The 25818-nt window shown below is 41.9% G+C and overlaps 1 protein-coding gene across 4 annotated transcripts in view; it reads left to right on the top strand.

Moving 5' to 3' along the window:
- Positions 1-25818, top strand: part of Golim4 (golgi integral membrane protein 4) — a 79746-nt gene that overhangs the window by 41230 nt on the left and 12698 nt on the right. For 2 of the 4 annotated variants that reach the window (XM_021626361.2, XM_021626360.2), the window contains exons 2-12: positions 3687-3761; positions 5148-5197; positions 6961-7014; positions 8519-8669; positions 11814-11896; positions 12631-12714; positions 16298-16459; positions 19031-19333; positions 22059-22348; positions 23208-23290; positions 24507-24616. In XM_021626361.2, the coding sequence (XP_021482036.2) occupies positions 3687-3761; positions 5148-5197; positions 6961-7014; positions 8519-8669; positions 11814-11896; positions 12631-12714; positions 16298-16459; positions 19031-19333; positions 22059-22348; positions 23208-23290; positions 24507-24616 (1445 nt within the window). The remainder of the gene's footprint in view (positions 1-3686; positions 3762-5147; positions 5198-6960; positions 7015-8518; positions 8670-11813; positions 11897-12630; positions 12715-16297; positions 16460-19030; positions 19334-22058; positions 22349-23207; positions 23291-24506; positions 24617-25818) is intronic. The other 2 variants (XM_021626362.2, XM_060378446.1) reach the window with 2 other exon arrangements.

Raw genomic sequence — 25818 nt, 5'->3', positions numbered from 1 at the left:
TCATGTTGACTCATCATCTTCTGCCTCCACCCCACTTATAATGAATTGGTACTACAGGTTAGTAGTTCTTACAAACTATCATAGTGGGACTGGGGAGAGAACTTGGTTGGTGAAGTACCGGCTGCACAAACATGAAGACTTGTGTTCGGCTCTGCAGCACCTATACAAAGGACCAGCTGCCAAAGAGCATTCATGCACTGGGCCTAGCCCCTTAACACATATGTAGCTGACAGGCAGCATGGTCACCATTCGGGTCCTCTAGTAATTGGGAGTGGGGACTATCTCTGACATGGACTCTGTTGCCTGCTTTCTAATCACGTTTTCCTAGTTAGTCATGATGCATCTTGATGTGTTAGAGCAGGTTGGCGGAGATGGGGCTCCTCTTTTCTGAGGAGAAGGGGAGGAGACGATAGGGGAGAAGGTTGGAGGGTGGGACTTTGGGGAATGGAGGGAGGGAGCTGCAATCAGGATGTAAAGTGAATAAATAAATAAATAAATAAATAGAAACCAGGTTGAATGGAGCAGGTCTATAAGTCCAACACTGGGGGTATCACAGATGGGGCCCCTGGGGTTCATTGGCCAGACAGCATAGCTGAATGGAGAGGCTTTGGGTTTAGTGAAACAAACAGATAGCTATCAGGGAAGACACCTGATATCTGTCTTGTCTCTACATACACATGTATACTCACACACATCCATAGAAATGTGTATAAAACACACTCACAGGCAGAGCATCATAAATACCCAATGTTAGTCCTGAAGTTACCCAGAAACCCTTTATAACGTTCTGTCCTGAAAACTATGTATTGCTCTGAAGTTATTTTTCTTTTTCTTACTTTTTACCTAATTATCTTTCTATAGCTGAAAAATTTTGAAATTACATATTTATTCATTTAAAATCTGATTACTGACAAACCTTAATTATTCCACTAGCTATACTGTGTGACTCTCATCCAAGTTTTAGGCCTTGTTTTGTAAAGGTAAAGTGTTATATTGTAGTCAGATCTGAAGAAGTGAAAAAATTATGGGCCATTGTTGGTTCTGCCAAAAAAGCAATGTCCTGCCCTGGCTTAAGGAGCTAAGACATTTGGTGATACTTTCTGAAGGACTTTTGAGTGTTACTTTCTTTAATTTTTAAAATATTTATCTATTTTATGTGTCTGAGTGTTTTCTGTGCAAGTACGCAAATGCACCACAGGCATGTTTGGTGTTTTTGAGGGGCAAAAGGAACACCCTGATCCTCTGTGGAGTAGCTGGTGGCTGTGAACCATCATTTGGGTTCTGGTGACCAAACCTGGGTCCTCTGCAAGAGCAACAAGAGCTTGTAAACACTGAACCATCCATCTCTCCAGCCCCAACAAGAATTGCTTCTCAGTTCTGAGCTGGAGTGTTTTGCTCTGAACTTGTGAAAATACTCTTTCACCAAGAAGGAAGGAAATGCACACAGCATTTCTTTTGTAACTTTTAGATGAAAGTCAATGTTAAAATGCCAAATGGTTGGAGGAAGCTTGAATGTTGTTTTAAACCCCTAAGAGGTTTTTCTTTCATTCTTTCTTTTTTTTTTTTTTTAAGTGGAAACGAGCCCTCTTTTCATTCTTTACTGCATGGAAAATATTACATCCTCTTTCCACAAACCTGGGAGGAGATGAGTATTACAGAGGGTTTTTTTTTTTCCCATGCATTCTTATGTTTCAAGTCCTTATTCCTGTGTAGGCTTACATCAGATTAATAAGTTTGAATGGCAGGTTTGAATCATTGTTTTAAACTCCTCACCATTAGACTTGCTTGATTCTATGAGAATATCCATTATATGCCATTGTGTAGCTTTAGTTCATCTTGACTGATGCCCTTGGCTTAAAAGTATAAATAGAACTATAGAGACAAGGATTGATTAGTGGTCTTTCTTCTAACAGAAACAATAAACCCACTAGATAAATCATCAGCTCAAAAGCTTGAGAAATGCATGGCAAAAGAATTGAGTGTGTGTGTTCGTGTGTGTGTGCGTGAGTGTGTGTGTGTGAGAGAGAGAGAGAGAGAGAGAGAGAGAGAGAGAGAGAGAGAGAGAAAATAGTGATTGTGTTTTCTAGAAGGATGTAGAGATTCTATCTGGTCTATCTTTACTATCTGAATTTTATGGAAGATGGGCTTCCAGATTATAATCTACTGAAAAAAAAGTTTAATTGCCATTTCTTCAACAGCGTTTTTCAGTAGAAAACTAGGACAATATTATTAAAGAAATAGGCTAATATTAATTGGCAATGAATAAACAATATACATATCTTAATTGCTAGTATAACATTTACCTCTTCCTGCCTCATGCCAGAAGTCATTCAGGGTGAGGTCTTTTGTATCAACCGAGGCCGAGATGGAGAACAGCAGTCGCTAGTAGCAGGATGCTGTGACTGAGAAAGGGAAGAGGGAGAAGCAGGCAATCCCTTCAGCAGCAAGGGGTCATAGGAGGAGACAGAAGTGGGGAGTTCCTGGGATCCTGATAACTTTGGCAGCAGCCATTTGTGTGGAGACAGTTCTTGTGTTGTATACAGACAGCTGTTGACCAATGATGATGGAATTGTATATAGCCAAGGGGTGCTTGGGTGTGATCAAAGAATGGAGTAACAGAATTGGCTTAGCCTGCTGGAGAATGAGGTCGCAGCTGACATAGTGCTGAGCAAACAGGAGCTGGAGGGATTTATCCCTTTCTCAGCCCTCACAGCCTGTTCAAACCACTCTGCAACGGAGGCTTCTGTTCCCCTAAAAAGTCTGAGACACATTTGTTGGTTTCTCGGGCTCCTCTGAGAATTAAAATCAAATACCCCTGCATTTTTTAATAGCTTGTACCTCTACACATAGCATTGATTATATCTGATCTAGTCTAGTGTAAAAGTCACGTTTCATTCACTCGAAGAGGAAGTGTCCCTCGCTTGTAGCTTCTGCTTGCTGCAGATACCCATCCGCCAGTGTATTAAGAGCTGTGGTAAGCACTGTTCCCTGTTTCCCTCCACAAGTCTGTTCCTCCCTCCTCTCCAAACACCTCTGACACCGTCCGAGTATATGAATCAGCAGAAAGCTGAGAAGCCAGGAAGAGCCTCCAGAACAGACATCACTCTGCTCTCACAGACCGTGAATCTGACTCTTCGTGAGCACTTTTCAGGGGTTCTTCGGGAAGTGTCTCCACCCTTGGCTCCACATGTCGGAAGTGGAAAGAGATTCTCGCCTTTCATCACGGTGTGCTGCTTAGCTGTCCATGGCAGTTGGCTTAGCTCATTCTGGTTGAAATGCAGAGCACACTGACTTGGGGGATATTAGAGGACAGTGCTCCTCTGGTGCAGACTGATTGAAGTCGGGCCGGTGGACAGTTGCCGGGAAGAGATGTGGTGGACCTCCTAGCGACACTTGGGCAAGGGGATCCTCGAAAAAAGTTTCTGGCTACCTGACATACATCAGCATTTCCTAGGGAATCCGCCCAGAGTTATTTTTAATTACATGTGTGTCACTTGTGCATGTTACTTACACGGAATCTGGATCTTTGACTACATCTACCTGTTTTCTTTACCCCAAATGGGAAACTTTTATGTTTTTACTTTAATTGGATGTGGGCCCAATACTGCTTTATGGTTTTTAAGTTGCAATTAACTTTACTCTGCGACTTTTAGTTCACTGACAAATTTTAACCCTTTCTTTCTCAGTTGTATATGAACACAGATCAAGATTAGAGAAATCTTTGCAAAAAGAAAGGCTTGAGCACAAGAAAGCAAAGGAAGGTAAGACAACATGAGCTTGCACCCTGTTGTTTCTTCTTGCCCTTCTTTGATGTAGCATGTCCTTGATCTATGATGCTTTTTGGCTTCGTAATTTGTTCTAAGTTGTTTCTCAAATCTGTCTGAAGCCAGTGCCATAGGTGGGCAGAGAAAGAGCTGTCAGAAAATGTGTTAGGCATGATGCAGACACTTTATACAGTCTTGGTGATGAGGAAGAAACCCCTTCTTCCTCTTTGGGAACTCAAGTCAAACAGCAAGTGTAAGAGGTGTGAGCCTCATCATCCAGGCTGTGACTGAGAGGTCTCTGTTCCCTTCAGTCCCATAGAGAACCTTCTGTATTAGAGGCTCAAGATCAGATTTAGAAGCTTCCATTCTGTTTCTGCACCCTTCGTGGAGGTCTTACATTAGTGAATAGATTATTTCAGAAATAACACCAGACTTGCCTTCTGAATATTACATAGGTATATTACTGATGCATCAAATCTCTGCTGACAGTTGGGGTTTGTGGAAAACATGCATTGTTTAGAACATGCCACTTTTTATACATTCCTCCTTAGGTCTGTAACTTAGTGACCCAGTACCCACTACCTGGAGTCTTTTGAATGAAGCAGATATAATTATTACCTCATGAAAAATTTTACTGGCAACGTTGTTCAGTTAGAAATTAACACGTGACCCAGGCAGTGGTATTGAGTTTTACCAGAGCTTTTGAAGAAAATACGCACCCCAACATCCAGCTCCTGAACGTTTCCTTCATTCTTATTTTTTTATTTATTCATGTTTTGTGATGAACCCTGGAACTTAAACCCTTGACTTCCTTGGAGAGTGTGGGGATGGGTGCTGGGTACCATGCTATACTCTCCAGACTCTTAGCTCCAACAGACCGTAGAGCTCTGAGAAATGCTCTAAGACTTATCGCTGCCCTGTCTTCCACTATTGAGTGGTTTTATAGAGCCATCTAGTGGGTAATAGATGGCGTAGACTGAAGATGGCATAGATGGCTTAATTGCTTTTTTAGTTCCTGAAAGAATTCCATGTGCCCTCTAGTGGGAGGCTATAAATCACCCTTGTCTCCACGTGCACCCTCTTGCCTCTCAGTTTCAAAGGCAGATTTCACAGAGATATGGTAAGTGTCCCATTATTCACTGACATGGATTCTGGTGATGCTGGATTTGCAGATAGAAGAGAAAGTGGAAAACTGTACGCTTTGATGTCTGTTTTCCAAAGCCTTGAGGGGTAAAATGAAATACATATATCACCAAGAAGATTGATTTGAACTGAAATCATTTTTGGAAGCCTGAATAAAGTAGAACTTTTTTCTATGAGACATTTAAAAGTTTTTAAGTGAATTAACTTATTCTTTACTTTCTCCACTTTTATCTTTCCTAGATTTCCTTGTTTATAAGTTAGAAGCACAAGAAACACTAAACAAAGGAAGGGTAAGACTTTTTTTCTGTTTTGGCTTTTAATTTCTTTTCAGGAACTTTGAGGGAGATAAAAATATTACTGCAAAAAAATTACGCTATCACTGGCATTATAGGGTGTACAACGAACAGAAAAAGAAAAGAGAAGAAAAAAATACAGAGAGGAAAATGTTAAGCATTGCGTATTTAAAACTTACCTTTTCTTGCTTCTTGATACATGGATGCCAATGAGTGATAAACTGAGATAGCCATGCTGTGTCATATGAAGTTGTTTGGTTGCTCAGTTTGGTTCTGGAGTTTTGAAACAGGTTGAAGGCCTCAAAAATCATTGAGGAGCAGAGGATGACTTTGAACTGCAGATCTTCCTTCCTCTACTTTTTTTAATGCTGGGATTACAGGTATGGCCAACAGGAAGGGTCATTTTTATACACTCTTTTATTTGCTGTCTCTTTTCTATGACATGTAAGACTTCTTTTGCCTTTACAGTGTACTATCACATAGGAGCCCTATCTCAGAGTTGACATTTGCAAGTATCTGGAGAATGAATTATGGACAAAAGGAGTGATGTTGACATTTTAAAATATTTTAAAGTTAAAATTGAATGGAGAAAAAGCTAATCTTTCTCTTACACTAGAAAAATGTATGAGTGTTGGGTAAATAAAACATTAATGTTTAAGGGTTTCAAAACTGGGAAAAGTCAGTTCTTGGCCTGCCTGAGCGAGGTATTCAGCTTTCAACTCTAACTTGCTTTTAAAAGCCCAGTAAGACCTGTGTGCACACCTTTGTGTATTTTGTAATCTAATTTCTTTATAAACTAAAAAAGAAAGGAAGGAAGGAAGGAAGGAAGGAAGGAAGGAAGGAAGGAAAGGACAGGGGATGAAATGATAAAGCAAAAGTGTAGTTTATTTTTGGAGCTGTATGAAGAAAATGTGAGAGTGCCCGAGTGCAGTGATAGAGCATAGAAGGGTGTGTGGTGCAAAAATAAATCAGCCCCACAAAGGGAGGCAGAAGGCACCAGGTGTCTTCAGTATATTGATTGGGATGTTGGAACTGTAGGGTTGTGGGGACAGCTGCTCCCATAGACCACGGGGAGGTTCAAGAACATGGGATCAGAAGGGAGAGCTCAAACTCCATTTCTCCCTCTGCTGCTGTGTAAAGTACCTGCTGTTCTGGTTTCTCACTGTGGTGGTAAAGTGAAGATTATGGAATACCCACTCAAGCTGAGGGAGGAATGGCCTTTCCTCCCTCCCTAACACATAGAGAGCTGTGAAGCCTGCTCTTAAGTGATATACCCTCCCGCCCCACCCACCCATCCCTGGTGCTAAACACTGTATGAGCCATACACAGTGACTTCCAGAAGTCCGTGGGCCTCTAGGCTCCTTTAGATTGTAAGAAGCAGACCCAAATAATTTCTGAGAGTCCTGCCAACCTATAATTTTGTGATGATTCCATTTCCGTTCTTTCCATTAATAAAATCCAACAACCCCCACAAGAAAATTGGAACCTCATTGTTTCTGCTGTTAAATAAAGAAATGGGAGTTCTTAGAGAGTGGGTGGCCCAGTGGTAGAGTAATTGCCTAGTATAAGCAAGGCCCTGCGTTCAACCTCCAGCAGTGCTAAATAAATAAATAAATGATAAGGCCCCAAGGACATGCTGTCTCTAACACAGAATTGATGTTAGCTTGAAAAAACAAAAGTGAAAATCTTTTATTAGGCAATGAAGCTGTCCGCAGCAAAAGAACCATATCAGTTATCCTTTGATTTTCTTTTATTTGCAGCAAGATTCGAATAGCAGATACAGTGCATTGAATGTCCAGCATCAGATGCTGAAAGTAAGTACCCTAAGACCTCCTATATGAGCGGAGAAAGCCGCAGGCCGCACTTGAGCTGATTAGCCATACACAATATGATAAAAGGAAAGGTTTGTAGAATGTGTACTTAGTATATATAGCCATAGTTGTTTATAGTTTTAATGTCCCAGCATGATTATTACCTTTTTTCAGGAATAAATGTGGTTACGATATTACCCATTTTCTTATATAATATCAGGCTTTCTTGTTACCTACTTCTAAAATTTTGTTTTCTTTGATATCTTTAAAGTTCTTTTTTGCTTAGTTTCTTACAGTGGTTTTCTTGTATTTTACACAGACTGTAGTATGTAGAACTCAAAAGCTTCATCTGTGTTACTAATGTTTAAGAGATATACTTTTAACTACTCCAAGAACACAACTTATTATTTAAATGTTTTCCTTCCTTGGGCCTTGGATACAACTTACTATCAAGTGTCGAGAAGAGCAAAAGCACAAGTAAGAGAGCTGTTGATTCTCTTAAGCTGGGAGAGAGTAGCATAGCATTCAGCACCATGTGAAAATCTTGCTGAGGTCTTTTCTCCACATCAGTGTTAAGCATTTGCTACACCTTCACATCAGCAAGGCACACACTTTCTGTTGAAACTAGAACGTGCCCTTTCTCCAAGAGTTTAGTACATTACTTAAAGCAGGCCATCCTTTCACATAAGCATTTGTAGACTCTAGAATTTAACTAACTTGTAACAAGGTATAGAACTGTAGTATAAGATCAAACAAATAAAAATGAATCCTAAAAACAATTCATTACTTTCCCCAAACGAGCAATAGTCTCCTCTCCTCTACCCCAGCCACTCTAAAACCGGGTTATTAGAAGACTGACAATCAAAGAGATATTGAATAGAGTGGTCCCTTGTGGTCAATGGTCCTGCCTTTGAGTATTTCTAAAACATGTAGAAGAGACTTGAGTGCATACTAATGGTAGGCAGATATTTTTTGCCATCATTTTTTTTTTACAGTGCAGTAATTGTAACACCAGTGAATTATAGTGAATTAGAGAGAGAACAAGTAGTCTCAAAATGATGGAAAGCATGGTGGCAGAAATGTACAAATAGGATACCATGAAGAGTCTTGAGCTTTTTTCAGATTTAGGTAGCATATAACCTCGAGTTGTCCTGGAACCTCCCTGAATACTGTGGAGCCTTGGTCTTGCTTGTAGAGTAGAGAAAACACACAAAGTAGCCAAGGCTAAAATTACCATCACCTTTACCTTCTTTGCACAGTTCTTTAACAACAGGGAGATAGCCTTAGATTGCCAATTTCCGTATCTTGTGTCAGCTTCTTACCCTTATTGATGTTTAAAACTAAACTTTATCTCACACTATTCTGTTCAAGAGAAAAGGAAATGAAAGGGAATCCCGCAAATGGAGCACAACCTGAGCTCAGCCCTTCATGTGTTCTAACCTGTGTTAAGACAGAGGGCACTGAGCCAAGAAACAGACTCTTGTGTCCTCGGGTATTCATATTGCAGAGTCAGCATGAGGAGCTGAAGAAACAGCACAGCGACTTGGAAGAGGAACACCGTAAGCAAGGGGAAGACTTCAGCAGAACCTTCAATGACCACAAACAGAGGTACCTGCAGCTGCAGCAAGAAAAGGAACAGGAACTCTCTAAGCTAAAAGGTGATTGGGTAGGAGCCAAAGATGTTTTTGTCTACCATGTCAACAAGAACACACACAAATGCTATGGTGCTGCCCTGCTTTAAGGTCTTGTATGTTTAGGGCATTTCACAGTAATAACTGCACGGAAGAGCAGTCTCCCTTATGCGTAATCCACTCGTTTTATTTCTTAATTTTTGTTTTACGTATGTGGTGTTTTGCCTGAATGTATGTCTGTGCACCACAAGCATGCCTCGTGTGTCTGGAGGCCCCAGAGAGGCATTAGATCCCCCAGTGACTGGAATTATAGATGGTTGTGAGCTTCCCTGTGGGTGATGGGAATTGAACCAAGATTCTCTGGAAGAACAGGAAGTGCTCTTAAACTCTGAACCATCTCTCTAGCCTTTCATATCATTTTAAAGCAATATTTTATATATAGTAAAAATTTAATAATATATATAGAAAAATATCAGAATTATAGAAAATAGGAGGATACAAATATGTCATTCCTGACTACTAAAGCTTTTCAGCCTCAGAATTTTGCACCCAGAATTTTCCACAAAAGTGGAAATACAGGAAGCATGCTCATCAATAAGAAAAGAAATCTCTCCCTCCCTCTCCCTCTCTCTCTCTCTCTCTCTCTGTCTCTCTCTCTCTCTCACCACTTGGGAGAGATAGAAAAATTTCTTGAAAGGATCTGAATCAACTGAGTATAGAAAGTGCCTTTGACACTTTGCTGGACACTTTACACATCTGTACATGTGTTTGATTATAATAATTGTGTTACTGTGATAATTGCTGTTAATTGTCAACTTGAAACCCTCTAAAATCTCCTGAAAATATCTCAGTGAAGGATTGTCTAGATTGGCCTGAGAGTGTGCCTATGATGTTTTTTCTTATTTGGGTTAGTTGAGATGGGATGGCTCCATCTAATTGTGGTAGAGCCCTGTAGGCATGTATTTTAATCTATTTTATTTGGGTTCCTTATGCCTCTACCTGCCTTCTCCAACCCAGTCCCTTGCAACACCAGATAGGAGAGAAAGGGTAATGGGAAGAGGGGCCATAGTTCTGCTTTCACGACTTCCTGTTGTTTAGGGCTGTCAGGTTCCTTGGGGCAAGTCCAATCTTCATGGTCAGGTTATCACCAACTTCTGATCAAACTGCAGCAACAACAACCAGGAGCAGTAGGGGGGAAGCCTTTTCCTTCCTCGGAGGGACACCTTTCTCTGAGCGCTGACATTTATTCCCTCTCCAGATTCCTCAGAATTAATCTGCAACTGTCAAAGATCACGCCCCTTTCAGAGCCTGCACAAAGGCAAATAGCCTGCTGCAGTGGACAGTCTAAAGCAATCCCACATCCCATCCCGCACCTGGGACTAAACAAAAACATGTTTATGTAGCATAACTGAGTTTTTAAGGAAACCAAAATGCCCATTACACAGCATCATTTCAGGGCTGAGTCCTGGACTAAATGGAAATGATTGATGGTGCTGAGTACAAGTATCCCTTCCTTTCTCTCTCTTGCCTTTGGATGCTTCAAGCTCCTGTCACAGTGGCTTCCCTAGAGGGATGTGCTATAACCTGGCTGTGTGGACTGAAATAAACTCTATCTGCCCCTGGTTGCCTTCATCAGGGCATTTTATCACAGCAACAGAAGTGGAACTAAGACATGATTCTGGATAAAAGAATTAAGCAATAAAGTTAACGCATTTTGTGATTGATGAAGGTCAGTGGTGGCTAGAGGCCGTAAGTGCAGGCAATCTTTGGTAGCCTAATGTGATACCAGGAGAGTATTTAAACCTCCTCCTCTCCCAAGGAAGACTGGCAAAGTGGAAACTTAATTTCTCTTCATCATTGTGAATGTAATAGCTAATGATACATTTCTATAATGTATTAAGATCAGGTGAAACCCTTCTGTTGATGGTTTTGCTGAATTTTCTTCACAAACCTGGAAGCAGGCAAGCAAGGGTCTTGTTTCACTTAACATATGAAGAACTGGACTTGCTAGTAGAACAAAACTTGCTAGTAGAAACCCAGTGAAAGCATAGAAGCCACTGCCAGTAAGTTTGAAAATTAAAAAAAAAAAAAAAAAAAGGAATCAGAACTACTCAAGTTTAGGTCTTTCAAGTATTTTTGTTAAAAAGCCCCATACAGCTTGCAGTACACTAAATGTCCTTGTAGATGGGCAGTGGTGTCCTCTTTTGACTGCTGCTCTGATGTGAAGGCCAGATTGTTCTTAACTCCCCCACCTCCGCAAATGTAATCATAAATCCTGTGCCCGGGAGTCAAGAACAGGCAATAGGAAATTAAAAATGTACCAGGTGTGGTAAGAGGAGGGGGCTGACTGTTTCCTTTGATGCTTAACTTACCTGCAGAAATGGTTGCCTGTCAGTAGAGGTTATCTGTATATGGGTACAGTTTGCCTGGTGCAAGCCAGATTTATTTAATGCCTGCTGTCCCAGCTCATGCATTAACTGTGCCCCCTTTCTTTCTCACAACCATCACTTCTTCCAAAATAAATCATATAACCATGAAGCCAGCACCTAGCTTCCCTTGTGTTATGTATTGCTGTGCATTCACTGGCCTAATACTGCCAGATATTGTTACGTCCATTTTTAAACAATGAGTGCTCAAATATGGACGCTGGTACCTGAACAGGGACGGGAGGGTTTGGGACGTCACTCTAAATTGACACTCACATCCCAGCTCTGAAAAGACTACTTAGAGCTGAATTTAGATTAACCAAGACCTCAGTGACAGGAGTAAGAAATAATTAAAGGTTATCATCAGAGAAGTGGGTTTCTGTTGTCTCTAATTAAAGTACCCTCTGAGGTGATGTGAAAACTATTCGTGCTATGGGAAATAGCCTGTTCTGTTAGTAACGACTTTTCATTTGAGAAGATCTTCGATGCTGAGACCACCTGCCCATTACATTCAGCCCCACGGACTCATTTATTAACAGAAATATTCATTTTCAACACCTGTGTGATTAAATTGCTGGTTTAGTATGCACTGCATAGTCTGCTTCCAAAGGCTTAAGCCAAAGCCTCACATCATTTTGCAATGAGCCTTTGAACCCATGCTATATGCTATATGCTATAGTCTTCTCCTGATTTGGAATAGCTTATAGTTGAAGTTCAACGTATATATTTTGTTCTTACAAAACAGAAACTGTGTATAATTTGAGAGAAGAGAATAGACAACTAAGAAAAGCACACCAAGATATTCACACACAGCTTCAAGATGTCAAGGTAAGATGAATCAGACATTTGGCTCTGGGTTGTTTGTACTTTACTTTGCAGAATGGCTTCAAAAGTCATTCCTGGGAGCTGGAAAGATGTCTCAGAGATTACGAGTGTTTGCTGCTCTTGCAGAGGAACCGAGTTTTGTTCCCACCACCATTGCTCACAACCACCTATAACTGAAACTCCAGGGAATCCAATGTCCTGTCTGTCCTTTGTGGACACTGCATTCACATGCATACCCCATGACCACCACCGCCACCACACACACACACACACACACACACACACACACACACACACGATTAAAAAATAAAAATGAAGTTCTTTCTTTTAAATTTTTTCCCCTGATTGATCTGGTTCACAAACCCAGATTACAGTCATGGGCTGTGCATATCTGGAGTATCCCTGATACTTTTGGCACTTTGGCATCCTAACATCCTGGTGGCCTAGGACATCTGCATATTTGTATCAATACTGTGCTCATTATTTTGCTGGATAATTACGCGTTGAGGTAGTTTTTACTTCCATAGGCTGACTACTAAGGTAAGGTTATCTGGGTCGCACTCTTGGTAGATATTAGTATACTCTATAAACCATACCTCTCTCCAAGAATTTTTTGAACTTAACAAATGCTGCTGCAACAGCTATCAAGCATGCAAATAACACTTGGGCGGCCAGACCAAAGAATTTTGTTTTGTGACGTTAATTTGGCTCACCATGTAAACTTCTTTTTTGTGTAGCAACAGCATAAGAATTTACTCTCGGAGCACGGGCAGCTTGTAGTGACTTTGGAAGAGCACAAGAGTGCACTGGCTGCCGCACAGGTTAGGAGGGAAGCAGCCTCCCGGGGTCCTTTCGAAGCCCGCTTACTGTCTCTGAATTCCTTCACGCGTGGAGTCTCTCACCACACAATCTTCAGAGGGCACCTTATGACAGCACTCCTAATCCCAGGGAAAATGCATGCTTTCAAAGTCACTGAAGACACTACTAAATAATAAACTTTCCGTCGCCTTCTGTACATGACCGTTTCTGCTTCTACTGCGTCCTTCATGAAAGATTTGGTTGCTTAACTCACAGTGTGGCCTGTGAACCTGGTCGTTTGCATCTCTCTGGCCTGTGTCAACTCTTAGTAATGTAGAAATCATTCCCAGACATTTTATTCTCTCCTTCCCTTTTTCCCAGGATCCCAGCCTGTATGTATATACTCCTTTTGCAACAAGGCTTACATATAGGACTGTTTATACTACAGAAAAGCAGAAGGGTCAGTGAGAAAAGAAAAACAAGAGCCACGATCTCCATTTGTTCAGAGAGTAGAGTAGCCACTAGCATAAGCCACGCTCTTGGTATTTGTCTGTTAAATGAATAATCCATCTAATACAGGCTATGGAGAGCTTGGTAAGGTGATGTCTAGATGAGTAAAGTACTTTACAGAGAAGTAGGACTGCCTGTCTTTGTCACTCAATTTTGTCTTCATGTAATTATCAAAAGCTGTAATACATTGGGCTCACACTTATTTACATCTCTTTCAAGGATTTGTTTTTGCAATTAGGAGACTACGGGTTTTTGTACATCACAAAAAGAATTAATTTTGCTTTACACTTTCTAAGTATGCTCTCCCATTATGGTGTTCTTCACTGTTTTAAGTTAATCCTTGAAACTTTCATAGATGTATACAATATATGAAGATACTCACGCAGATTTCCTCCGAAAATCCCCTTGAGCCCCCAGCCCATCGCCCTCCCAACTTTATGTCCTCTCCTTTTTGTTTTTATCTCACTGCACCCAATCTGGCTGCCTGTGTGCGCACGGGTGTGGGGCTATACACTGGAGCACTGGAAACCTAACTGTGGCCACACTCACAGACAGAATGATTATCTCTCTTCTGGCCATCATCAGTTGCCCTTAGCTTCCGCAGCTAGGGGTAGGGCCTTGTGAACCTCCTTGGAGACCTTTGTCAACTGGTGTCTCTCTACTACTCTGTTGCCCACGGTGATTTTTATCTGTTAATGAACTGATTGATTCTAGACACAGTTATATTCCAAATCTTGCTCGTCGAGTTTGTCAAGTGGGCTTGTGGTAAGGTGACTGGAACTCAGTGCTGTAACAGGCATAAATATTCCAGTCAGCAATGGTCTAAAATGCACAGAAATAGAATTGAAACGGTTGATTTCATGACCTAAACAGAGCTCTGAAGTAGCGGTAACATTGAGCCTGCTCTTGAGGTTTCTGTTATCATATGCATGTTTGTGTGCACATGTGGCTTGGTGGAAGCAGAGGGTCAACCTCACGTATCATTCCTCATGACAGTGAGGACAGTCTCCACTGTGAGACAGTCTCTCGCTGGCCTGGAACTTGCTGAGTCTAGTCACACATACACATACACACCCGCCCCAGGAATCCATCTAGTTTCCCTTACCCAGTCCTGAAAGAGTTTTAAAATAGAAAAAAAAAAAAAAGGAGTAATTTTATACAAAGAACCTATGTATAGGTCTCTGTTCAATTATCTAGTATATCTAACTGCTTTTGTAACCTTAAGTATTTTGATTTTGATTAGGAGGCTGGTCAGAGTTCTGCCTTTTGAGTGTGTTGGTTTGTTTTGGTTTGTTTGTTTTTTGTCTTAATACTTAGGCTGTAACTAGTGTATCCCTTAATTAGAGCCGTATGTTGCCATTAATTTTGGCTGATGTAATAAAATACTATTGACTGGCGGCTTATACAAGTTTGTCATAGTTCCAGAAGCTGAGAGTCCTAGATTACGATGCCTACATTCAGACTCTTGTGGGGACCCTCATCTGGGGTGGTGGCTCCTGGTATCTTATATTGTTGTGTTGTGGAAAAAGATGGAGAATGCTTCCTAGTTTCCTTTATCAGGCCACTCTCTTCATTTATAAGGAGTCTACCCCTCAGGACCTGAATACCTTCTAATGCACTGACCTTTGATCTTTTGTTGCCATCACAAAAGAGATTAACTTTCAGATATACAAATTTTGAAGGCTACATACATTCAGCAAGTAACATCATATCACAAATCTATCCAAAACTCCAAAGGAGGGAATATTGCCGTTTCTGGCCTCTTTTATATATACACACATATATAATATATATATATATATATATATACACACACACACACACATATATATCTTATATAAAATCCTCCTATCAGATTCTTTCTTGAAAAGTTAACTTTTAAAATGTAGTTGAGAACTTTATTTACTCTTCATAATCCAGGATTTATGGCTGGTTCCATGGCTAAACGCTTGCCACACGAGCTTTTCAGCAAGAGTTTGATCCCCAGAATCTACTAGAAGTAGAAGGAAAGCCCTCTGACACCCACAAACACTGTGGCATGCAATCACACACACACACACACACACAAAGGCTGGGGGAGACAGAGGCAGAGAGAGACAGACACATATATCAAACATACACAATAATAAAATTAATTTTTAAAAATTCCTCATAATATAAGATATACCCTCTGTTCCTTTATGACTAAGTAAACTAGAGTTTAAGTAAACTGAGGCCAAAAGGAAGTTAAGGAGTTAGCCTGAAAAATGTGCCTGGTAAAAAGTCACAGTCTTGAGTGTGTTTATGAGAGTTGGTCAACAATAAAGGAGGTATGTGGCACTCTCCCCAGACTTTGTGAGCTGTAATTGCTTGGGCTTGGGGAGCCAGCTCAGCAGTTAAAAGCACATGCTGCTTTTGCAGAGGACCTACATTCACTTGAGGCTTATTCTACTGTAGCTCCAGGGAATCCCACACCCTCCTCCAGCCAGTCAGCTCTTACACCTGCTGTACACATCTGTATACAGACACACACAGTGTCAGGCACTTTAAAATTCAAATTTAATTTAAAATATAAAACAAAATATTCTTAAGTATAATTTCTGAAGTGGAGGACACTGTATAAATCAACTAAGGAGAAGGTGAACATAGGCAGGTATATAGATAATAGATATTCCATTAAAATATGTAAGTCAGGATATACTGGTAATGGGTCTCAATCTGAACAATTATTTAACTCTTTCAGTAAGTTTTTAATATGATAAAAAAGTTTTTAATATGATAAAACACTGATTACAGAGCTGTCTTTTAATGATGTTTATGACAGAGTGATTGACAAAGTTCTTAATTTGTCTCACATGGCCTGGGAAGCTAACCTGTTAGGTAGTTTTTCCGTCTCTTAATTCTGATTCTAATTTGCATGTGCTCATCAAGCATGTTCAAAGAGGAAGAATTAGTGCATGAAGGCACTCTGCACTTTTGCTTACAACTTAGATTTAATGTTTTACTAACCATCCAGTGAACATTGAAGGCCCGTCTAATTAACCCGTAAATATTGTCTTTTTTTTTTTTAACTACTCAATTGTGCAATCTCCTCCCAACTGCACAACTGATATACAGACTCAAGTCGCAGAGTATAAACAGCTGAAGGATACGCTGAACAGGATTCCAAGCTTTCGAAACCCTGACCCGGCAGAGCAGCGAAATGTCACCTTCACCCGGGGCACTCCTCCCCCCCAAGGTTCGAACTTAAGAGAGAAGCCAGCAGGAGAGCTTCAGGAGGTGAGAGCTGTGACTTGGGACACCTGGTAGATGACGTTCCCTGCGGCACTCTCCTGAGGAGAACTTCTCTCTCCACAGCCCACTTTTCTACCAAGCAGGTTTCCTAAAAGTTTTCATGCATTAGAATCCTCAGTTTAATCATAGGCTTCTCAGCCACAGCTCCTTTTCCAATGCAGTTAATTTGGCCCAGGGATTTGTATTTCTAAACAATTCAGCTAGTCTGTGGGAAACACTGATAATTAAAGCTATAGCATTTACTGGGAAAAAAATGTTTCTGGCTTTGTATCCATGTACATTCTCTTGTGTTAAAGGAGCTGCGGTGTCTGAATATTTGAAGATGAGATGATTTTTTTCTCCTTTGAACAGTGAACAGGTTTTGGATAGCATGAGGATATGTGTGGCATCCCAATTGGTATTAAAGCTAACATAATGGAACCTGGTACCCTGCTGGGTCTGTATAGAACATGACAAAATCATATTAAAACAGCTGTGTAACCTGATCACTCTCCACTTTATTCCTGTTCTTCATGTAATCAAGACCTGCTTGAGTATATTTCAAAATTAGTGCCTCACCGAAGTGGTTTTGCTTTTCATTAATTCTTACAAAATTATTTATATGAACTGGCAAAATGGCTCAGCAGTTGAAGGCCTTGCTCTCAGGATTGGTTAAATGAGCTCAGTTCACAGGACCCAAAGGGAGGAAGGTAAAGAGTTGTCCTGTGACCTCCCTATGCATTCTACGGTGGGCTTGTAGTAAACGTTTGTTTACTACAAAGTAGTAGTCTCCAAGTGTCCATCTTAGGGAGATAATGATGTCAATGTGAATGGAGTTCTCACGTGAACGTTTTTCAGCATGACCAGAGCATTCCTTCAACAGCAGGCTCTAAGTCCTTGCAGTCCAGTTCTTTCCTGGGGATTTAAATCCGTGGATTTAAGACAGCACGATAGGGTCACATGCCCATCTTACGATGCTGTGCCCTGCTTGTCTGACTTCCAACTCCTCGCTGGATTAGCCATCTAATAGCTCAGAGCTTGGTTTGCTCCAACTGTGAGGTGAAGGTAGTATTTATCTCCCTTAACCGTCCTCGTCCTCGAAGGGACAGAGTGGGGATAAATGGCAGGTGTTTGAAAGTCCTTAGAGCCTTTGAGAGAAACATTTTCTGCAAGGCAATTTTATGGCAACTTTGCCAGAGGACTTTGTCAAAGGTACACCTCTGGAAGTTCTTAGATATTCAAAGAAGAACTTTTCTCCCCACTTCATGATTTAGACTCTTGACTTTTACAAGAGTGATAATTATATATTTCTATTAGATTCAGAATAGGGCTTCCCATTTCAGCTTGGTCATGATATGGTGGCCTAGGCATCTCAGTTATAAGAAATTAATCTGACCAAAGAAGTAACTTTTTTTGATGAAGAAGAAGGAAAGGAGGTACAGACTTTCCCATCAGTGTTTTCATCTTCCTAATATGGATCAAAGAAAGGTTGGAAACTTACAGAGTATATGGCTATGACTTAACAGATTTTCCCCTCCGTTTAGAGTTCTGTATTGACAGTGCTTACTGTCAATTTATTATACATTATACTTACAATAGTATATAGTAGATAAATGCATTATATTTATTATAATAAATACATAGACTGCCTTTGGTTTACAAATAGATGTAATAAGATACACTAATATATGATTGGGGCTGGGAAAGTGATTCAGTAAAATTCCTGCCACCTGCCTGAGTTTGACCCTTAGCACCCACATCAAAAGTCAAGCTATAATTCTGTGCCTATAATACTAGTGTTGGAGAAGCAGAGACAAGAGGATCCCTGGAGCTCGTTGATTACCTGGTCTAGTCTTAGGGTCCTATTGAGGGACCGAGTCTCAGCAAACAAGGAGGCCTCCCGAGAAGTGTGAGAGGAGGTCGACACCAGGCTTCCACAGGCTCTCCCCAGGCTTCCACAGGCTCTCCCCACATAAACAGCTGTGTGTCTGTGAACTCACCAACACTGGAATGTTGTAACAGAGACTGTTTTGTGCTTTGTTTAGCTGAAACTGTTTTAAACTAACGTAGATATTCATTAGTAAGGCAAGTCCCTTTTGTTTCCTGGTAAATGAAGCTAATGAGAAATCAACCCAATGCCTCTTCAGCTGAATCTGAAATCGTATCCTTAGGCTTTTTAGATATCTCCTGAGAAGAAAGTTGACCTTGAAGAAACTTTCATAAATGTGAGGCTTGAGGATTTCTGGTTTTTACTGTTTTACTTGTTTATTTCCTCTCCAGTCTAAGGAAAACTGGAGTCAGATTGCCTTTGAGCGAAGTGTTTTCCTAATATGTGTCGCTGGCTGGGAGGATTCACTTTCCTGGTCAGAGAAAATTTTCCCAAGATTTTTTTTTTTTTTTCTGTCTAGGGTAAGATGATGAAGCGAGAATGAGATAGCTCCATCACACCTGTTTTCTTTTTTAAGTCACGGCTGTGTATATTTCTACATTCTAGGATATGGTGATAAAGAATAATATCACTACTTGTGAAATTAAAAAGTGTTGTTTCTTGTGATGTGCTTATCTCGAAATAACAAGGTGTGGCAGAACCAAGAAGAAGTGCCTGCCAGAACAGAAGAGAAACCTTTGGCTTCTGTGCAGAAGCTGGCAGGATTTCGGGCTCCCGAGGAACAGAATCAGGTGGAACCCAGACAGCCAGAGGCACATCAGGTGGAAGAGGAGCACAGGAAGGCCCTGGAAGAGGAGGAGATGGAGCAGGTGGGACGGGCTGAGCGTCTAGAGGAAGAGCATGACCCATCGCCCGAGGAGCAGGATCGGGAGTGGCGAGATCAGCAGCGACAGAACGCAGCCCACCTTCTGGATGGCCGCCCTCAGGCGGAGGTGCGTGGGAACTCACTACAAGTTCTCTCTGATGGGGAATTTGGCTTTAGTTTTAGATACTAATGAAATAATAATAATAATAATGGAGCCACGGAGATGCTTAGTCAGTGAAGTACAAACTTGAGGACCTCAGTTTTGATCTCCAGATTCCATGCAAAAAGCTGGATGTAGTGGTGTGCTTTAGTATTCTTGGGCTGGGAAAGCAGACAGATGGACCCCTGGGGCTCACCACCAGCCAGCCTAGCCTAACCATAAAGCACAGGTTTCAGAGAGAGAGAGAGAGAGAGAGAGAGAGAGAGAGAGAGAGAGAGAGAGAGAGACACGACCATGGCTATAAAAACAAGGTGAATAGCATGTAAAGAAGAACACTTGATGTACCCACACGTATGTGCATACTTACATACACACACACACACACACACACACACACACACACACACACACAGAGTAAAGAAAAAAGCCTCCTTATGAATCAGTCTCTGCAGATGTTTTGAAAAGATTTCACTGCATGTTCTTTGCATGTATTTGAGTTTTCTGTTGTAAGATTGATGGCAGAGCTATGGTAGAGCTCAGAAAGCTGTGAAAGTGGTTGGTGAACAGAGCAGCTGCTGGTGGTTGACCCAAAATATTCCCATCACCGGTGGTGCATAAGAGACTCGTCCTCAGAGAGCTGAGAATACAGTGGGTTAGCTCCCAAATGGGTGCCTCCCAGAAGATCCCTAAGTCCCACATACGGTATCTTGATGTGAAGAAATGTCTAATTTTTTGTGACAAAGTGTCCTCCTCTATCTGGTCATTCACCACCTGATACAGTGCTAGCTTTTGCCCCATTGCTGTCAAAGATCAGTCAAAAGTACTTACTATCTTACCAACACACATGCCCATGTGTGAGGACCTCTACCCAGTGCCTTCTCAGGTCTAGCCTCCTCAGCATGTCACCGACATCTGAGATCCATCCCTGCCGTCAAGACAACCAAAAGCAGCTGGTGTCCTCAAAGGAACTTAGTGTCAGGCAGCACCCAGTGTAGCCAGGGACCTTTCTTCAGTGTTGTATTTGGTAAAATCCCAGTTGCTCCATTTTTCCAATACAGACTCGGGATTCAGATGCCAGGGTAAAAGCCTGCTAGCTCAGAGAGGCAGAGAAAGCACCCTGCTGACCTTCCTTCTCAAGCAATGTGCTAAAAGTTGGAAGCTTCCTTCCCCACACTGTTTCAAAAATCCCTCAAAAATGAATTTCTTCCCTCCTGCTTCTTGTCTCTCTGTCGGTATCCCCCAACCCGACTTCCTCTCACTCTCTTTTCTTCCTATGTTCACTTCCTGTCAACTGGTTGCTTGCTCCACCTCTTGACTTAGGTCAACTTTATTTATTCCTGTTTACAGTGCTAAAGCAGACAGCTTTTGGATTAAAAGTGTGGGCTAGAGCTATGCCAGACTACAACTAGAAACAGGTTACTTACTTCAGTAAAAAGTTTAACTCCAGGAATTCACAGTGTGATGAAATATCCTGAAACACTTCGGTTGCCAAACTCATCCCCAACAATAGTGCATCTGGGTGCAGGTCATTTCTTTTTAACTCTGAGGCTTCCTCTGTCCTCTTGTTCTCTGAGACTTGAACCTGTGTGAAACTTCAGTCCTAGTAGGTTCGAAACCCTCTCTTGTTGGCCCTCACCATCCTTGCAAGCTTTGCCTTCCAAGGCCTCTGCTAGCCTCCCCTTGATCCGCAATGCTGCCTGTCACTTTGCAGAAAATTGAGTGTGTGTATGTTAATTGGGGAGGTAAGGGGAGAAAGGTTCAGAATTTTAAGAACGGCTGTCATCAATTTTCCTGTAATCAGAAGGGATTCTGTCTGCATCCAGACTGAGTGCATTTAAACGAAACCTCTTCTTTTGGGCTGGCAAGCTAGCACAATCAGTAAAGTGTCCACTGGGCAAGCGTGAGGTCCTGGTTCAGTGTCAAAGAACCCAAATACAAAACAGTATAATTTTGTCCTAGTTCTGGGGTGCCAGAGAGAAGTCATCTCCCTGGGCCTCACAGGCTTTGCCTTAACTCAGCAAGTCCCAGGCCAATGGGAGACCCTGTCTTAAAGGAAAAACAAAACAAAACAAAACACACATGAGGCAGCATCTAAGGAATGACAACTGAGGTTCTCCTCTGGTCCCAGCAACACTCACACCTGAACAGCACACACACACACACACACACACACACACACACACACACACACACACACACACAGAGTCTATCTGTCTGTCTGTCTGTCTGTCTATCTATCTATCTCTCTCTCATCTCTGCTTCACCGGCATAATCTGAGGTTTGACACTTTCTTTGACACCAAGCATGGCATATACATTGTTGAAGTTAATTAGCATCCTTTGGTCTTTAACTATTCCTAGACAAAGCCTCAGCCTCACAAATTGTGCAATTAGTGTGGGATTACCAAGGGCCAACTTGATTCAGAAGGTAAGAGCATAGATTTAATTAAGGGTGGAACTGATTTTTTGTACTGTGCTCTGTTCCAGTTGAGCTGGAGCACACTGCAAAACTGCCTTCCAGCTGGCAGGTCCAGAAGACCAGTTGCTAAAAGAAGGCCAGGGCCATTCAAAGACTCCCCCATTTCCACACACACACATACTTCCTGAGTTTGTCCTGACAAGGGAAAGGAGAGAGGGCCAGAGGGCCTAAGGGTCTAACCCATCCAGCTCAGCGTTTACTAATTCTTTTCCAGGTGGAGCATTCCACTAAGGCCGTTGCAAACTTCCGCTCCCCATATGAAGAGCAGCTGGAACAGCAGAGGCTGGCAGCAAGGAGGGATGAGGAAGCCCAGCGGCTGAGAGAACACCAGGAAGCTTTGCACCAACAGAGGCTCCATGGACACCTGCTACGGCAGCAGCAGCAGCAGCAGCAGCAGCAGCAGCAGCAGCAGCAGCAGCAGCAGCAGCAGCTGCTTCTGGCCAGAGAGGTGGCTCAGCAGAAGCAGGCAGGGCATGTGGAAAGCCAGCAGCAGCACCAGCTAAGGTAGCCGGCTCCTTCCCATGGTAGGCGTAGACAGTCCTTCCTCTGGAGTCAAATTGGCATTGTGTGTTCATGGCATTCATAGTCCATGAACCTGTGACAAGAGGGCAGGCTCATACTGTTCAAGTAGACAAGGTAGAAAAAAATATTGGGGAGTTAAATGAGAGCTACTTAATTCTAAGCATTTGTTTGTTTGTTTGCTTTTTGTTTTTTGGTTTTTGTTTGTTTGTTTGTTTTTTTCCTGCCTAAACGAGATAGATATGGACTTCGAAGAGGGCTTGGTGATAAAGGACTTGCCACACAAACATTAGGACATGAGTTCAAATCCCAAGAATCTCTGTGAATCTAAGTGCAAGGAGACACAGTCTGTAATTCCTAGGCTAGTACAGGAGAAAGTGTGGGGACAGAAGAATCTCTGCAAGTTTGCAACCAGCTAGCTGGGAGTATGTGAAGGCAAACAAAAAGGGGGCTCTGTGCAAAACAAGGTCGAAGGTGAGGAAAATGTACAGGGTTATCCACTGACCAACTGGGGTGTGTGTGCTGTAGCATGCTGGAGAACTGCCCCCAAGTCGTACATGCACACACATTGCACACCCTACAAGAAAAGTAAGTGATCTCAAAATAGCCTAGCAGTCTTGGTTCCAACTTTATTTTGTCAGGGAATGACCACTTACCTTTTAGAGGTAGGCTTCGAAAACATATACAGCATACTATTACACTTTATTGTGTATCTAAATCTCAGAAACAAGTTATGGCTTATTTGATCAGTTGAAAATCCTCACTTATTCCTGTCTTGAAAGATAAATGGCCTCTGTCAAACTGTGCCTGTTCATTTTTATCTCCGAATTTGTGTCCCTGGCAGGCAGCAAGTTCATTACAATGCTGTAGAGAATGACATTGTGCAAGGAGCCGAGGACCAGGAGATTCCTGAAGAAGAAGGGGGTGGTAAGATGCCTTAGATGATGACTCTTTGCTCAAACTCTTTGGTCATAGGTCATCAAATCGTACAAGGGGATTCTGTAGCGGCAACAGGCAGAGTACATTCCTGAGTGAATGCAAAGGGCAGCTCCGACTCATGCTTCTGCTCCTGTCATGATTGGTCTGTGTCCTGGCAAAAGCATATATCGCTACTGAAAATGGCCCAAGATAGTGACCCTTTTTACATCATTTCCCCCTCTGTTGAATCTCTTTGTGTGCTTAATAGTTGTTTCTGGCAATCACAGGATTTGTATTCTTCAGGAAGTTTCTATATTTTCTACTTAGCTGGAAATCTTGCACCCTTGTGTATGTTTATGACGAACATCTAGTGCGGAGTCTGTAAGGTCCTGCTTCCTGTGGAGAGGGAGCTGAAGTTAACTCTCCTTGGTATCACTGACTGTCACAAGTGTTTGATTTTTTTCTAGAAAGTGCCTAAACAAAAGCAAAGGCACACACTCTATCTGCAGCCTGTTGTGGTATTTTATAACCCTAAGAGTCAAGAAAGTGTTCCCCCTATGTCCCCCATGGGTCACTTTAATATCGTACATTTCTTGTCCATAAAACTAAGGGCTGTTTGCTCCCTTCTTTTTTAATAAGTCCCTCTGAGCACTTGTAGCTTGCCAGCAGGCTTCCTGTTTCTTTATTGTCTCCAAACTAAACAACTCTTTATGTATTTAACCTTCCATCTTATGTCTAATTTACAGTTTTTGTGAACTCTCAAAATTCTGCTAATCTGATTCCCCACCCCCCAAAAGAATAGCAAGTAACTAGCTGAGCAATATAAACACAGGTTGCATTTTCTGGCAGCTTCTGGCTCACAGTTGTAGTTGTCCATTTTTAAATGTCTTAACCTTGGAAAAACTCTTTTTTTCTGACATTCAAAAAATTAATTATGTCAAATATCTTTTATTATGAAAGTTTTGATTATTGTTTTCATATGTGGTGAGGGAAAGCCAGCCTCTGCTGTAAACATTCCTCAAGAAGGGTGGAATGGAACATTTAACCCATCCCTTTGACATGCAGCCTGGGGAAAAAGCCATAACTGTTCAGAGAAAAATAAACACAAAACAAAGCCTAAAAATCTGGAGACCTGCCAGTACCCGAGATGGAGGTGAGATAGACCCGCTGTAGGCTGATTTTCTAGAGAAAAATCCTGCTGATTATGGTTCAATTGCTTTGTCAGCCTATGACAGAGATAACCAACGCCAAGATGAGGCTGAAGGAGACCTAGGCAACAGACAGGAACCTCATGAACCAGGACGCCAAGAAGGCGACCCAGAAGCTGAGGCAGATGTAAGTTTCCTCCACTGCTCCCAAAAGTTACTAACTCACAAGATAAGCAGGAAGAAAGGGTGAAAGTGTGTCTGACTCAGGCTTCTGGCTCCAGATGTGCCTTCTCATCAGCCACCTGGAGGCGGCTTGTGTAACTATGTAGAAACAAAGAAGAAACTGCAAACCATGGGATGGGGTGGTGTTAGGGCAACGTATCCCTGCAGGAGTCACCCTGGCAGGGAAACAACCACAAAGAACTGGGAAGGAAAACTTGGTCAGTCAGACTGGATCAGAACTTCTGGAGACTCTGACATACATAAGAGATAACTGTTCTTACGTACTTAAACACAGTATAACTTTGGGGAGAAAGTCTCCATGTGATAGTTCTTATAACCAGGCTTCAGGGATGGCTACATCAAAATCCCCTTGCAAAATCCACTGCTTCAGCGAAGTACCTGAGACCTTTATTGTAAGAATGAGTCCTGTTGACTGGGAAACAGTGCCCAGGGGCTCAGATCTAGAGAGGTAAAACTTGTAATAAGCATATTCTGTTGATGGGGGATGAAAAGTACATGGGGACTCTTTAGGATGCGTTCTGTTCACTGAGAACAAAGGCCAGGATTAGGGCCTAAGTAATTCTCGGGATTTTGGGGAAGTTCAGGTGGAGGCTGGTTCCTAATAGAACAGCAAAGGAGTCCCAGGTTTTTTTGTCCACATCAATCCATCATCCCAGGTGACCAGGCATTTTCCTTCCACTAAGGAAAGCAGGCCTGAGAGCTTAACAATTCTGGTTTCTCCAATGATTACTCTAGGCTGTGTTTCCTACAGAGAGGGTGTGAGGAGATGGGCTGGAGGTTGCTCTCAGGATTAAAACAAAAATTCACTTTGGCTTTCTTTAGGTTGAGTAAAGTTAAGCTTAGAAGAGCAAAATTGAGAAGCAATGAAAAATACAGTGACTCTCAAAGATAAAGAGGAAACCAGCATAGAGGTTGGAAATTGGAGCATAAAAAGGATTTCATGTTTGCTGAGCATGTTGTGTGGTCTATTGGGGTGTCAGGAGTGTTAGTCTAGATACCATCTTAATAACAGTGAGTAAGGGTGTGTGGCTTCAGGTTTGAAAAGAGGTGATCAGGAATGAAGACGCTACACACAATTCAGAATGTTGAAGCCTGGTTAGTCTTTGTGCTGACTGAAAACAAATCCTTTCTTTTCAGCTTGGGCAG

The sequence above is a fragment of the Meriones unguiculatus genome, chromosome 2, assembly GCF_030254825.1.
Source record: "Meriones unguiculatus strain TT.TT164.6M chromosome 2, Bangor_MerUng_6.1, whole genome shotgun sequence".
Taxonomy (NCBI): domain Eukaryota; kingdom Metazoa; phylum Chordata; class Mammalia; order Rodentia; family Muridae; genus Meriones; species Meriones unguiculatus.
Note: the sequence above shows the minus strand (reverse complement) of the source record. Positions and strands in the feature narration are given on the sequence as shown.